The 14,856-nt window shown below is 37.8% G+C and overlaps 1 protein-coding gene across 1 annotated transcript in view; it reads left to right on the top strand.

Annotated features, from left to right (window-relative positions):
• The window catches only part of CPLANE1 (ciliogenesis and planar polarity effector complex subunit 1), a 62,814-nt gene that overhangs the window by 15,341 nt on the left and 32,617 nt on the right, over positions 1–14,856 (top strand). The window contains exons 14-25 of the mRNA XM_082336494.1: positions 687–767; positions 2,211–2,375; positions 3,126–3,299; positions 6,303–6,531; positions 6,769–6,902; positions 9,566–9,783; positions 10,093–10,257; positions 11,413–11,551; positions 11,945–12,054; positions 13,294–13,455; positions 13,617–13,725; positions 14,085–14,391. Of these exons, the coding sequence (XP_082192620.1) occupies positions 687–767; positions 2,211–2,375; positions 3,126–3,299; positions 6,303–6,531; positions 6,769–6,902; positions 9,566–9,783; positions 10,093–10,257; positions 11,413–11,551; positions 11,945–12,054; positions 13,294–13,455; positions 13,617–13,725; positions 14,085–14,391 (1,993 nt within the window). The remainder of the gene's footprint in view (positions 1–686; positions 768–2,210; positions 2,376–3,125; positions 3,300–6,302; positions 6,532–6,768; positions 6,903–9,565; positions 9,784–10,092; positions 10,258–11,412; positions 11,552–11,944; positions 12,055–13,293; positions 13,456–13,616; positions 13,726–14,084; positions 14,392–14,856) is intronic.

Here is a 14,856-nt window from a genome sequence, read left to right as displayed (position 1 = left end):
TTTTCTTCTATGGTAGCACTATTTTTTTTTTTTTCCTCCTTCTCCTTTGTCCAGGAGCTGTGCTCTTTTACAGTCACCTTTCTGTCAAAGTATTAAGGAATGGATTAAAAATTGGAATGGGAATAGAGGTGGAGACATGACGTCTAGAAAGATGAAATGTGTAACAGTCCATAGACCTGTTGTTTGAAAGTGCGTTTACACTGAAAAAGAAAGTATATGTTCAACTTGCTAAATAATTTTACAGCTACTTTTTACAATGAAAAAACATCTTCCACATTATAGAAAATAGGAAAATAGATAAGAGAAAATGCTTTTCCCCATTAATAAACTATTGTGGGTTTTGAAGACTGAAGTTTCTAACTATAGTTAATGTTTATAACTTTGTGTAATCTAAAAAAATAACCTAATTACTGAAAACCTTGTAGGATTGATTATAACCTGAATTGTTCTTTTCATTTAATAGTGATTTAGCAATTAAAAAAAAGATGGGAAGGGGTATTCAAAATCATCTTGTCTCAGATGCACAAAACTTAAGAGTTAGCTCTGAGAATAGAAATTTGCTGGAGACCCACATATTTGACTCTGCTTTTCATAAATCTGTAATACTTAAGTCAGTGCATGTGTGTTTGCACATGTAAAACTAACTATGTACAGCTTTTAATTTGTTACATATGTGACTTTTATAGGTGAGGAGAAGTTCCTTTTAGGCTCATACAGGGAATCTGTGGACATTTGGAAAAGATCTCTTTGTGAAGTCAAGGCAAAAGGTAAGGGATAAAATCATTTTTGGGGGTGGAGGGGGTAAGTTGTATAATCACTTTACGTAGTTATTTGTGACTTTGTTTGCCCTTCAAAAAAAGGGGGCAAGACACATAAAGGATGCGTATTTGAAATTAAGCTGGGATTTGAATAGAGACCAGTCAAAACTTAAGTCTGATTACTCCCTGAGAAAATTCCATATATTTCTATTTTAATATCAGAGTTTTCTTGTGTAGTACTTCTTATGAAGTACTTGGTACAGAAAAGCTCAAGGTATATTTCTGAGCAAGAAAGAGACAATGAAAAACAGATGAACAAAAATCAATTCATTTAGTAGCTGTAAAATCAAAAGACTTAGTGTTTGAGGAGTAACAAAAGAAAATAATTTGTGGCAGGAGTTTATTTCGGAGTTGATTTGAAACAGATATTCCAGAATCTCTTCCCAGGCATCACGAGAAAAATTTTTGGCTGGTTATTATGATGGGGAATACTTCGTGCAGAAAGAATTCAGGATATTGGAAGCTTGGTGGATATCTAAGGAATTTCATTGTGGTTTAGGCATCCCTTCTTTGAAGGCTAGGCTCCCTTGAGAACTCCTGTCTTTGTGTCTTCACAATTATACACTTGTCCTGGTTTTGGCTGGGATAGAGTTAATTTTCTTCCCCGTAGCTGGTATAGTGCTGTGTTTTGGATTTAGGATGAGAATAATGTTGATAACACACTGATGTTTCAGTTGTTGCTGAGCAGTGCTTATACTAAGTCAAGGACTTTTCAGCTTGTCATACTGCCCTGCCAGCGAGGAGGCTGGAGGTGCACAGGAAGCTGAGGGGACACAGCCAGGACAGCTGACCTAAACCGACCAAAGGGATGTTCTGTACCATATGATGTCACGCTGAGCAAAAAAACTGGGGGGGGTTCTCTGGGGTGGGGCGGGACCGGTGCTCAGGAACTGGCTGGGCATCAGTCAGTGGGTGGTGAGTAATTGCATTGTGCATCACTTGTTTTGTATATTCTTTTATCATTATTATTATTATTATTTTCCCTTCTTTTTCTGTCCTATTAAATTGTCTTTATCTCAACCCATGAGTCTCACCTTTTTTCCAGTTCTCTCCCCCATCCCACTGGTGGGGGCAGTGAGCGAATGGCTGTGTGGTGTTTAGCTGCCTGCTGGGTTAAACCATGACAACACTGTATTGTTTTGAAAGCTGCCAGATCTCTAGAAGTAAACCTGTTGTGGATGAGCATTAACTCACTAGTAACTTGGAGGTTGTAGGAGGATTGTATCTCCTAAAATAGCTGCTCCTGAGTTCTACTCCTTCTCAGAATATATGTTTACATAGATATGTTTCTGGAGAGGGAGGAACTAGTACTTTCAAACCTGCTGTGTCTGGTTTTGTCTTTATTGTTTCTTTTCCAAATGGACTTCTGCCCTTTTTTCTCGTTTAATGCAGGAGGAAAAAGAACATGTTTTCTTCAGAGTAGATATTATCTTGCAATATTATTTTGCCACCTGTATCATTATAACTTGTGTGAGGCCCAAGGTCTTTGTGATCATCTGGTAGGAGAGATTCTAAGACGATCACAGCTCTCAGGGAGTCAGATGGAAAAATTTTCTGGTATGTTTATATTGCATGAAAGTGTGATAAGGTATGTTGATACTGTTTGAATAATGTAGTCTCATTTCTGTGCCATCACATGCACACTTGACAGCATGCTTTTCTCTTTACACTGGACTGAAGTCTATTTTCAATAACTTTAAAGATCTTTTTCTGATCTTCAGTTGTTCTTTCAGCTGCACTTCTTGGAGTAAGTGCTTAGACAAGTTTCATTGTATAATTAATAGTGAAAGCATGGCCTGTTGAATGTTCTTAGCTTCAAATCTGCTCAAGGAAAGACTTTGGATAAGAAAAATAAGGGGGAAATGATGTGATTTCATTTTATTTTAATGTAACATATTTTTATGATACAACATGATAAAATAGTGGATTTAGATTGGTCACCAGTCCTAAATTGACAATAGGAGTTTTTTGTAGATGCTTGTAACTTTTTTTCTATTAAGTGAGAGTATGAAATCTAAATTTCCAAATTTAAAGTTTTTTTTTGAATCGCAGTGATCTAAATTTAGCTACTAGAGATCCATCTCCAGTCATTAAAAACCTAGTATAAAAATCTTTTAATATTAAATATAATCTGTAATTAGTGTAAAAGGTTAAGCTCTGCAAGTCCTGAAAGCTTGTCAAGAAATTAATACCATAGTTTGCTTGTTTTAAAAAAAATGTTTTATAAGCTGTGATTAAACAATTTTAGAAATCAAATTTAAAATAATTTTCCTCATAGTTTTATTAATTTGATACCTGTTTTTTTAGATACCAGGTATTTTCAGCATGAACTATGGATGGTAACAGATGTTCATACTGAAACTGCTATGGCTGTGATTCGATCCATGGCACGATTCATGGCTGCTTATTTCACAAATCAGCTACTCTATATCTTCCCCCCACACAATGTTGACATCCTGCATCCGCTTCACATCAAACAAGGTATTTTCTCTAAAAGCAGTTTAATTTGCTGTGCTTAATTCTTATTATTTTTTTACATGTATATCAATGCTGTCTGTTATGCTTTAACTTGGTGATTTATGATTTCAGCACCATTAACTGTAGAGATAAAATAACTTAGTTTTTCTGGATATTTTTTGTTGAGGGGCTGTGTGTGTCTGTGTGTGGGATTAATGTTTTGCATCTCTTGACTGTTGAAAATATTTTTCATATTTGAAGTTAATAGTTGGATGTGTGCAATTGAATTATGTCATGCATAGCATAGAATCACAGAATCATTTATGTTGGAAAGGACCTTTAAGATTGTCAAGTCCAGCCGTTAACCCAGCACTGCCAAGTCCACCACTAAACCATGTCCCTAAGCACCACATCTACACCTCTTTTAAATACCTCCAGGGATGGAGACTCAACCACTTCCCTGGGCAGTGAAGAAATATTTCCTAATATCCAATCTAAACCTCCTCTGGTGCAACTTGAGGCTGTTGCCTCTTGTTCTATCGCTTGTTATTTGGGAGAAGAGACTGACGCCCACCTCACTACAGCCTTCTTTCAGGTAGTTGTAGAGAGCGATAAGGTCTCCCCTCAGCCTCCTCTTCTCCAGGCTAAACAACCCCAGCTCCCTCAGCCGCTCCTCATAAGACTTGTGCTCCAGACCCTTCACCAGCTTCCTTGCCCTTCTCTGGACGTGCTCCAGCACCTCCATGTCCTTCTTGCAGTGAGGGGCCCAAAACTGAACACAGTATTTGAGGTGCAGCCTCACCCGTGCCCAATACAGGGGGACGATCACTTCCCTGACTACTGCTGACCTCGCTATTTCTCGTACAAATTTGCTAATCTTCAGTCAACTGGAACTCCCTGGTTAGCCAGGACTGCTGATAGGTGATGGAAAGTGGCTTGGTGAGCACCTCCACCAGCTCCCTCTGTACCCTTGGGTGGATCCCATCTGGCCCCATAGACTTTTGTGTGTGTCTACGTGGTGTAGCAGGTCACTAACCATTTCCCCTTGGATTATGGGGGCTTCACTCTGCTCCCCTTCCCTGCCTTCCAGCTCAGGGGGCTGGGTACCCCAAGAACAACTGGTCTGACTATTAAAGACTGAGGCAAAGAAGGCATTAAGTACCTCAGCCTTTTCCTTAGCCTTTGTCACTATGTTTCCTCCCGCATCTAGTAAAGGATGGAGATTCTCCTTAGCCCTCCTTTTGTTGCTAATGTTTTTGTAGAAACACTTTTTATTGTGTTTTTATGGCAGTGACCAGATTAATTCTAGTTGGGCTTTGGCTCTTCTAATTTTCTCCCTGCATAACCTCACGAGATCCTTGTAGTCCTCCTGAGTGGCCTGCCCCTTCTTCCAAAGGTCATAAACTCTCCTTTTTTTCCTGAGCTCCAGCCAAAGCTCTCTGTTCAGCCAGGCCAGTGGTCTTCTCCTCCGGCTTGTCTTTCGGCATATGGGGATGGCCTGCTCCTGCACCTGTAAGATTTCCTTCTTGAAGAATGTCCAGCCTTCCTGGACTGCTTTGCCCTTCAGAACTGCCTCCCAATATATTGATTCTTTTTTTTCCTCAAGGTTTTGTTTGTTTGTTTTTTTTTTTATTTTTCCCATGCTTTGAGGTTAGCGATCTAAATCTGATATTCAGGTAAAAGAATGCTGTGGTTTTTTTCACCTAAACTAAGCGACGTTAGAATTTTATGGTTCTTGCACTGCTTTTGCCTAAAGATGTGGCTCTGACTGATGCTCCCAAAAGTTAGAGAAAAGCAGTGCTTAACAAAGAGTTGAACTGGATCTGTGATGTGGTGTGGCCCAAACTGAAAAGCCAGAGGAAAGCATTTTTTGGTTATTTGACAGTCAAGCTCTTGGAAGCCAAAATGCTTCAGACTCTGTATCATCAGAGCAAGTGGGAATGTCAGGTTAGTTTGTTGTTGAACCCAAGTAGTACTTGTTAGTTTAAGCCCTGCTTTTAACATTTTTCTGAGAATTAGTATTTATTACAGTGGACGGTTTGTTTATTTTCTGCAAGAGATTCTGTTTAAAGATTTCCCATGTTAGGAAATCTTTGGTTTGAGAGTTGATTTTTCAAAGTGATTTAATGTCTACAGGAATGAAGAGTTATTTGGAAGTATTCTAAGTATTGTAATTGTAAGATATTATAATGCCAGATATTTCTCTACAATATTAACTTATTTTGATTTATTAGATTTTCTGCCGTGTATTTGAATATATGGACTATTGACTATAAAACCTACAAAATAGACCTTAATTTTAATACTTGCATTAGTCAGATCCATGTACATGGTGAGACAATCTTGGAAAAATTGCGTTGCACAAGCTGGATTAGTGTGAATATTTCCTTAGATAATGTCATTGCCTCAACCATAAACAGAAACTGTGAGAAAAGCAAATAACTCCTTAGAGTTAATGCTGATCAGCACCTCTCGAGGAAAACCAGGAAGTAAAATCTTGCAAAACAAATCTAAACCTCAAGAAACAAGGAGATACTAAATTTGTCTTCAGTTTGTCTCGATACACTCTCTTAAAATAATGTAATATTCTTTCTTGAAAATGCATTGTAGCTTTCAGTCTTCTGTAATAAGCAGCAGAGTGAGTACAAACAACTTGGGTACACTAGGAAAACTCTCCGAATTTCCATTTATCTCAGGTATACCCTCTGGAATATCCTAAGCATATGTAGCATACTTGCAAATGTTCCATCAGTGTGATTAAATCTTTCAAGTAAGAATAACCCACAAGTTTTGTACATGCTTGCATATGCCACGTTATTAAGCAGAAAAATAGCCTACTTTGACCTCACTATTATATCATAGCATGATCTGCATCTGCCTGCTGCAGATAAACCCCGTAGTGTGCCTCTAATAAAGAGTAATGGTACACTGAAATAATCCAAAAGCAATATGAACATGAATTCTAGATTATTCACCTGATAGCATGCAGATTTATTTAAACTTTAAAATGTGTTTTTTGTGTCACAGACTTATCTCCTCGTATTATTCCACTACAACACTGTTTGGTTACCAGAGCTGTCAGGGACCAGAACCTTTCATCTGTGTGGACAGCTGAATATGCTCTTGATTTGTTCTTTGTTGGAGGACTCATTCCAGAGGCTGTGTGGTTAACACACAGACTTGGGAACTGGAAACTGTCTGTTTCAATTGGTGTGGCCTACCAGCTGTATTGTCAGAACTCTGATGAATTCTCAAGGTAAATTTGAGCTTGGAATTAGTATATTATATTTAGTTAATGTTATTTTCATGAAGTTTATTGTAACAAGGCAGATCCTTTGCTGCAGAAATTCATATTCCCAGACTGCTAGTAAGTGTAGGACCTAACATGTTAAGATTAGTTATTTTGTCTTAGATATTCCTTTAACAGAGCTTCATTAGATTATCTGTGGGCTTTACTTTGTTATTAATGAATAGCTTCTTGTTATACTTGCAGACTGAAAAACAGAGACTGTCACCTGCCATTAAGCTTATCACCAATGCAGACTTTTCAGGAAAAGTTACAATCTTTATTAGGACAGCCAGTTACTTCTGAAACATCAGGATGTATTAAATACAAGCAGTTTACAGGTACATAGAAGTGTAAATAATTGTGTTTATTTTTCATGTTATTTCACTGCATATTCTGTGTTATACGCTATCTTAGAAAGAAACAATTACCTCATCTTCTCCAATGTGTGCATTACTGTTATAAAGTGTTCAAATACTTTAATTTTATAGGCGTTGGGTTTTGGCTTTTATTGTTCTAAAAATGGGCCATATTATCAATCTTGTCTTCTTCATGTGTAATAGCCAAAACCTTATTTGACTATATTCGATATTAGTTTCAGTTTGGAAGAAAACTGAAGCTTCATTAAAACAACAACAACAACAAAAAGGGGCCCTGAAGCAAATGTGAATTTATTAACAGTATGGAAAATATCATACTTAAAATTAGTTATATGATGGTGTTTAATTTTTGCCTTTCCTTTCTGTTAAGGGGGGAAGGGGTGGTATCTCATAGCCTGACAGCTCCATGCCCCCAGGTCCAACAGCTAGCAAGGCTGAGAACGTATTCCCAGTAGGCACATACACGACACCTGTATACAGCTGGCCACACAGATCAACACCTACAGCCATGCTCAGCACTTGCACAAACAGCACCAACAATCCCATCCCGTTTCCCACTCGCTGGTTAGAATGAAGGTCTGCCTACACAGACCTATATGTACAGTGCAGATTCCTGCAGTAGCTGGGCTTAGACCCAGTGGCTGAGTCTTCCAAGTTGCTGGTGTCTGCATATATGAGCCCCCAAAAGCCCCAGCCCCACTCTGTTTTCTGGTACAGACCCTCTTCCCCCTCTGTACAGACTGTCTACGCACCCCCACAGCAACTGGCCTTGAATATACAGTCCATCCAGTAGCTAGCTGGTCTGGGATCCTCAGTCTTTCCAGGTGCCTCACCCTTAGAGACACACATACCTGTGCGCACACTGTCTTTCTGGCAGGTGGTCACGACTCCCTTGGTCCCTCCAGTATCCAAATCCCCTTGTCATGCCTTTAGAGACATGCGGACACACAAGCAGGTCCCCCAGTGTCTTTCTGGCAGTTGGCCAAGTCTTCACCGGTACTTCCAGTCACTGCCATCTCCTGTGGTCTCTTGCAAGAGAGAGATGCACATACCCCTAGCTCCCAGGGCACTTCACTTACTCGTTGATTAGTCTGACTTGATACTTGCTAGCACTCACGCATTCACTTACATAGCCTCACTTGCTCCAGTTGCTGGCACTGTGGTTACGTGGGCACGCTGACCCATGGTTCCTCTCCAGTTGCTGGCCCTTGCTTTGACTTAACTCCAGCCTCTGCAGTTGCTGGCATCCCAGACACACAGGCTTTCTGACCCGTGGCCCCATTCCAGTTGCTGGCACTGAAAATACTATACACAGACTAGAGAGTCGCTCACCTGGGAAGAGACTTGTGCTGACAGGGCCCAACAGAGGTGAGGCTGCCACAACTCTGTGCCATACCTTTGGTTTGTTTCCTAAAGATCCTCTAATGAGCCTTGTGCAATCCCCAAAAGCTCTTCCCCTGCATCCTGTAGTATGTCCTATCCTTCTTGACAGTAACACTTCCTCAGCCAAAAGGTACTGAAGAGAGCCACTCCCATTGGCTCATCTTCATAGGTTTGATACTGGGACACTGAGGCTGATGGCTCTCCTGGGAAGCGACTGGACAGGGTGTCCATTTCTCTGAGTACATAAGTTGCTGTTGTGCATCTCTGGGCTTGTGGAGCTGAGCCTTTCATGGGTTGTTTTTTCTCCTGTGAGTAGATGCGTCTAGGTACTATTGAGCTTCCCTCACCCTCTATTGTCTCTGTGCTCCTTTGTGTGTGTGCATGTATATGAGCTTTTTATCACATAACCTAACTTAATACTTTACTGCTGAAATTCCTCCAATTATCTAGATCAACCTGTCCTTGTTTACATTTTATAGAAAGTTTGCTGGCACGATCTCTATTCCTTATTCTCTTTTTATGTGTCTGGAAACCACATTTCAAGTTCCTGTCAGCAGGTGGATGTTAATTAATCTTTAAGCTGTATCCCAAACACTGTGTAGATTCTTTAGTACTCATTTCCAGCGATTTTATTTCAAACAGACACACACACACATATACGAGCTGTGTGTAACAATCTGTAAGTATGATAGGCAGTGGAAAGATTCAGCAGCATGTGTCTCAAGATGAGGAAGAGTAGAAATGGAAGCAGAGCAGTATAATACTGTGTGAATTTCAGGAACCAGTTAATGATGTATGTTAAAGGTCCTGCTACTTCTAGGAGATCAGGAAAAAATGTAATAATATGTGAAAGATATCAAACAAATGCATTTCCCTTTCCTTGATCATCATGCTCACTGATTAAAGAGTCGTTATAGTCATTATTAATAGTGTACCTAGCTTATGCCTGCTTGGTGAGAATGATTTGCGAGAACTTTATGCCAAGCAAATGCATGGCTGAAAACTTCAGTTCTCTATCTGGAAAGGCAGTAGCTTCCCCCTTAATGTGGCAAAAACTAAAATTAATAATCGAATGCTATTTTCAAATGTGAGAGATCTTATCTTAAAGCAAGTAGATGCAATGTATGCATTGTAATAGTTGAATGCAAATTCTGAGAACATAGCCTCATAATTTCAGAATGAAGGCCATGTATTAATTGAGTCAATTAATTTATTGGTTTCTGTGCTTTAATATTTTATAGATCCCATTGAAGAAGAAGATGCAAATGTTCTTTATAGTTCAATACAGGAAGTACTGAAAGCAGCTGTTATGGCAGATGCTGATATCCTCTCAGAGACATTTCAGCTTTTGATGGATTCTGCCAAGGATCTTAGCAGAAAATTGTATGGTTTAGTTCCAGATGGGCTTTATCTTCCAGCACCACCATTGTACTGTCCTCAGCCAGCTTCTCTCAGTGAAGTAAGCATGAATGATAGAAGTTTCTTGGGTCTTTTGTTGAATGTATTTATGAAATAATCATGATCTTTATTCTGGTTCCTTTCAGCTCATTTTTCTGTCTGTTTTTTCCATGTCCATTCATTTACTTAAGTAGCACCATAGTGATAAGAAAGTACGTGTGCTTCTGTGTTTTTACCATAAAGCATCTGTGCTCTAAAGAAGAAGGGAGATGTTCTTAGGAGCAGAAACAATGTTTAGGTCAGATTCCTTACTGTACATGTCCTTTCTAATTTTGGGGTTTGTTTTTGTCTTTGAATTTGCATTTTTCAGGAAGACTGTAATGACATTCTTTTAAAAATTGAGAGAGAAAGTCGTCAGAAAGTGTCAGGAGTCCTTCAGCGAATTATCTTGCTCCTCCGGGCTGCTCATTGTTCCTGCCCTGCAGCGCAGTGGTATATTGCACAACTGAAGTGGGCAAGAAAAGTTATGCAAAAAGTAAGCATTCAACTCGTTTTCTTGTAACTTGGTTATCAGTAGTAAATATTACTGGCAAGCTTGCAATTGCATTGCAGAAGCTTTCAGTCTTATCTAGCCTTTGATGATGTCATATTTTTTTACATGTTGTCTGCTAGTTTTTACACTCCATGTTCAGTTCTTTTCGGAAACCAAAACTTAAAGATATAGACCATCTGCTTCATAGATGTCTCTCCTTCTATGCGTCTTTGTGTATCTACTTGGTAAAGTACAAACTTACTTCTGTCTCCATTTGAAAGAAACAAGCTGATTTTAATTGGGATTTATAGCTGCTAACTGGAAGTGTGTTCCAGATCACTTATGGTTGAATATGTAACAGAGAACGTGATACTTGCTTCAGGTAGAGTGGTCATCTTAGTGCACAGAGCATGGGGCTTATAAGATCTCATTCTACTCATGTGCATTTTGTTCGCACAGAACAAACTCAGAATATATTGATAAAAAATTTTTGTGTAACCTCAGGCTTTTCTTAAGTCATTGTTACACAGCCGCCGACAGAAGGTTGACTTGCTACAGAAGGATGTGTGTGTGACTGTCTGCCTTCCCTCAACCCCTCTGCACCAGCATTCATGCAATGATCTAGATCTGGAACTGGTCTGACTGACAAATAAATATTTCCTTCTTTTTGCTCGTTGCATGGTCACACTTAATGCTTAATGCTGGCACGGGGAGGTGATCAGAAGTAGCAACTGAAATGGGAGAGAAAACTAGTCTGCTTTGGTTGGCAGCAGCCTGGACTGTGCTGGATTAAACTGGTTTCTGAATTGTGATCTTAGTTCTTGTTACACTTTGTTGCTCTTGCATTTCATGGTAACCATGAGTATCACGAGTACCATGCAAACAAAAGCATTTTTTGTGCCGTAGCTTATACTAAACATATTCCTTGAAATGAATTTTCAGAATACTGATTTGAAGAAAATGGGACGCAAGCTTAAGGGAGTTTTACTTATCTTGTCAGTATTCTGCTAATAACTGAGAGGCTGTACACACAGTGATACATACAAAACTGTAACTGATTTTTATTTCCATTTTGACATGCAAATAAAATTTGTTGATACATCTATAAATTGGCAAATTATATTTAAATAATTGATTATTTATTTTTACTATCTATAGATTCGAATGAAAGGATCTCTTCCTTCACTGAGTCCATTCCCAGAGACTTTGCTTCGTTACTCCAATTTCCGCACTGTTTTCTATAGATCTACATCTTCTGGAGACCATCAGTTTGATGATATTACATGTAAAATTTTAGGTCTGTATGCAATAAAATAGACTAATTTAGGGCTGGAAAAAAGAACACAAGTGAGAATCCACAGGTGCAAAGAAACTCTTATTAGCTTGAAATAGTGCAATATGTGCAGAAACATGTTCACTGTCCAGCTTTTATGTTGGTTATCAAAACTCTTAACCTGAAAGTTGCTGTTCTGGATTGTTGTCTGTGTGTTACAGATCTGACAGAAGAAAATGAACATGAAGTGGCACTACACAGGTCTAGCTGCAAAGCACTATTGAAAACAAGTTTTTGAGTAATTTTTTTCTTTACTGCTAAGATGCTGTTAATTCCTTTCTTCTATCTAAAAATCTCAAACTGTTTTATTTCATTCATTTAAATAGAATCTCACCATATTGCATGTTTGTGTTATAGGTTGGTTCAGAGAGCTATGTGCATTGTGTTGGATGTTTCACGTTCGTGAAAGATTATCTGACAGCTGTAGGCGGTACCAAACTGCAAGGGAAAATATTAACAATCAGAAGGTAATTATATTCCTGATACAGTAAAGATACATTTTAATTGCATAAAGCTGTAAGAAGAATTGTAAAGATCTCTATATTTCTGTGAGAACTCTCACTTGTTTAGTAGGACAAAATTAGCATAGTGCTATAATGTGCAGTAAGTATTCGATGCTACAGAATAGTGCTGTCCATGTGAACTACATCTTTCTAATAGTATTTCTGTTGGGCTTTTGCTTGTTATTTAGCTCAGAGAATTGCTCTTCTGGCAGTATCTCTTCAATAGTTTCTAGACTTGTTGTCTAGATAAAGTATTTACTACTTTTTTTTATTAGGTTAAATTATTTTGGGTGTTTCCTGACCAATGTATATTTGGTGCATTAAATATACACTGGTTTTCAAAAAGAATAATGAAAAGTATGAACATTTAATCACATTTTCTCTACCTATACCCTCATCAATATGTCAGAGGTCAAGGAAGAAAAAGGAGGAAACTACTGGCATTATATTATGCCAGTATATAATATATATTATAATTATACATACTATATAATATATATAGTATATAATGCCACATGTATTCTGTAACAGTACAGATGTTGATTTTTGTCCTATCTAGTCTAGCAACTCAGCTGTTCTTATCAAAGGTTGTGCCCTTTTTAAAACAAATCCAAATTTCTCTTCGCCAGAAAAATCAAGCTTCAAATGCTCAGGATGGTTCTGTTTCAAATAGTAGAATATTCTGATTTTTCTGTGCTTTGTGTGACAGTGACAAATGAGATAGAAACCACTGACTATTTCAAAATAAACTGATCCATCTTAAAAGCCTCTTGGCTGGCTTAAGTATCTTGCTCCCAAGAAGGAATTTATGATCACCTTAAGTCACAGTAAAATCAGTTACTTCATCTGGCAATTCAGTATATTTAATCAGTTACAGCTAGTTTAATCAAATCCTGAAGTTTTACTCTAAATGACTGCAAACAGACTCTTCAGCAGTGTGTTAATGGAATTATTTCCTAAGCTGGTTTAAAAAAAGCTCTTTTTTTTCTTTTTTCTTTCTTTTTTTTTGATATAAATAATGGTCCATTACAACCTTGATCTGTCTCCTAGCATCGTATACTTCTCTGCTTGGCTGTTAAGTTAGCTGGTTTTATTTTTTATTGGCTAAGGAAGAATCATTACAATTTGCAATGTAGGAATAATTCAGCTGAAATATATTGTTCATATGAATTAATGTTTCTATAGCAAGGTGGGTTTTTTTAGGATCTGAAGAAGAATGAATATGATGCCTCCACAGTTGAGCATTGTCTGAATGCAGTGGAGTGGGCTTGTCGAATGCTTCCTTTCTGCAGATTCATGAATGTTGAAGAATTAATTCAAGATGTAATTTTAAGTCTGCTTGGAGAATTGCCACCAGTGAAAAAGGTAAAAGACATTAAAGCTAGAACAAAAGCAATAGAGATCATCACGAATGTTTCTTCTCCTTGTAAATGCTGCTGGTTAGACTTTCTGGTGGTGTAAGTTCTCTTGTAAATTATACTTTACTTGTGTGTTAGCTGCTTGAAAAGATACTTTATTTTGTGCAGGTGGCAGAGATTTTTGTAAAAGCATTTCCTAATCCTGAAGATATAAGGGTTCCACTAAGAGATAAATATCATGGTCTTCAGCAGCGACTCAGACACAGTATTGTTAAAGGTAGCGTGCATCCTTCTTCAGGAAATATTAAGTGAACTTTCTTTTTTACCTTAACTAATTAACTTGTGACAATACCTTCTTTCATACCCCATGTAAAATAATTATTACAGTTTTTGGTTAGACAACTTTGAGAGAGTTTTGTGGCAAATTCTTTGTTTTCTTTCTGATATGCCGGTACCAATAACAGAATATAATGACTTTTAAGTTGGTGTTTCTTCACTTTATCACAGTTTCTGTCTGTATTTCTAAATGGCTATAATTTATGATGATTCAAAGTTCATTGATGTCTCAATTCAAGAGAGTAAGTGGAAAGCAAGAAGTTTGCATTTAAAATCTCTTGGTTTTCTTTCTTTGGGTAGGTTCTGAAAGTGAAGAAACGATGTCAATTATTATACAAGCTACTGAAAAAGTGAGAATGAAGGCCTTGAGACGTGTAATAAGGAACATAGGCCCCATAGAAACTAACATTTGGGAGCCAGCAGAAGAGGGAGCAGCAGATGATGAGGAGCACTGTTATGACAGATTCTCATTAGGCACTAGTTTAAGCAGAAGCACACTTACTGATCTTGGGAATCCTCAGGTATATAGTGATGCTGACACAGCAGATACACTTTCTGATACTTTGCTTACTGAAGGAACGAGTGCTCCAACACCTTCACTCCAAAGGTATGGAAAAAATGGCAGCAGAAAGCTTTCTATTTAAAAAAAAAGAAAAAAAAGAAAAAAGTTGTCTTTGTTACTGTTCAAGTAATCTTTACACCAAACAGGATAATTGTCACTTTGGGTAATTTACCAAATGAAGAATTGCAAATCCACCAAATCTTAGAACTACCAATGTTGTATCAGTTACTATGTGACTTATTAGTTTTTGAAGTGTCAGTTATTATCAGCTATGACCAAGTTCATGTATGATACTGCTGAGTTGCTGTCTATGTAAAAACTATGGATTTTGTGTTTCATTAATTTGCCACCTTAACGTTGTATTAATGTAAATCTGATTTTGTTGGGTTCCTGTTTTTAACAATAGAGGAAGAAAAGGCATTAACATTGCATTTACTTATTTTTTCATGTAATTCTTCTTAAAATGGATTTTACATTCTTAATTCTTGTCAAAATGGATTTAACAGTACT

The sequence above is a fragment of the Platalea leucorodia genome (assembly GCF_965183815.1).
Source record: "Platalea leucorodia genome assembly, chromosome: Z".
In the NCBI taxonomy this organism is placed as follows: Eukaryota; Metazoa; Chordata; class Aves; order Pelecaniformes; family Threskiornithidae; genus Platalea; species Platalea leucorodia.
Note: the sequence above shows the minus strand (reverse complement) of the source record. Positions and strands in the feature narration are given on the sequence as shown.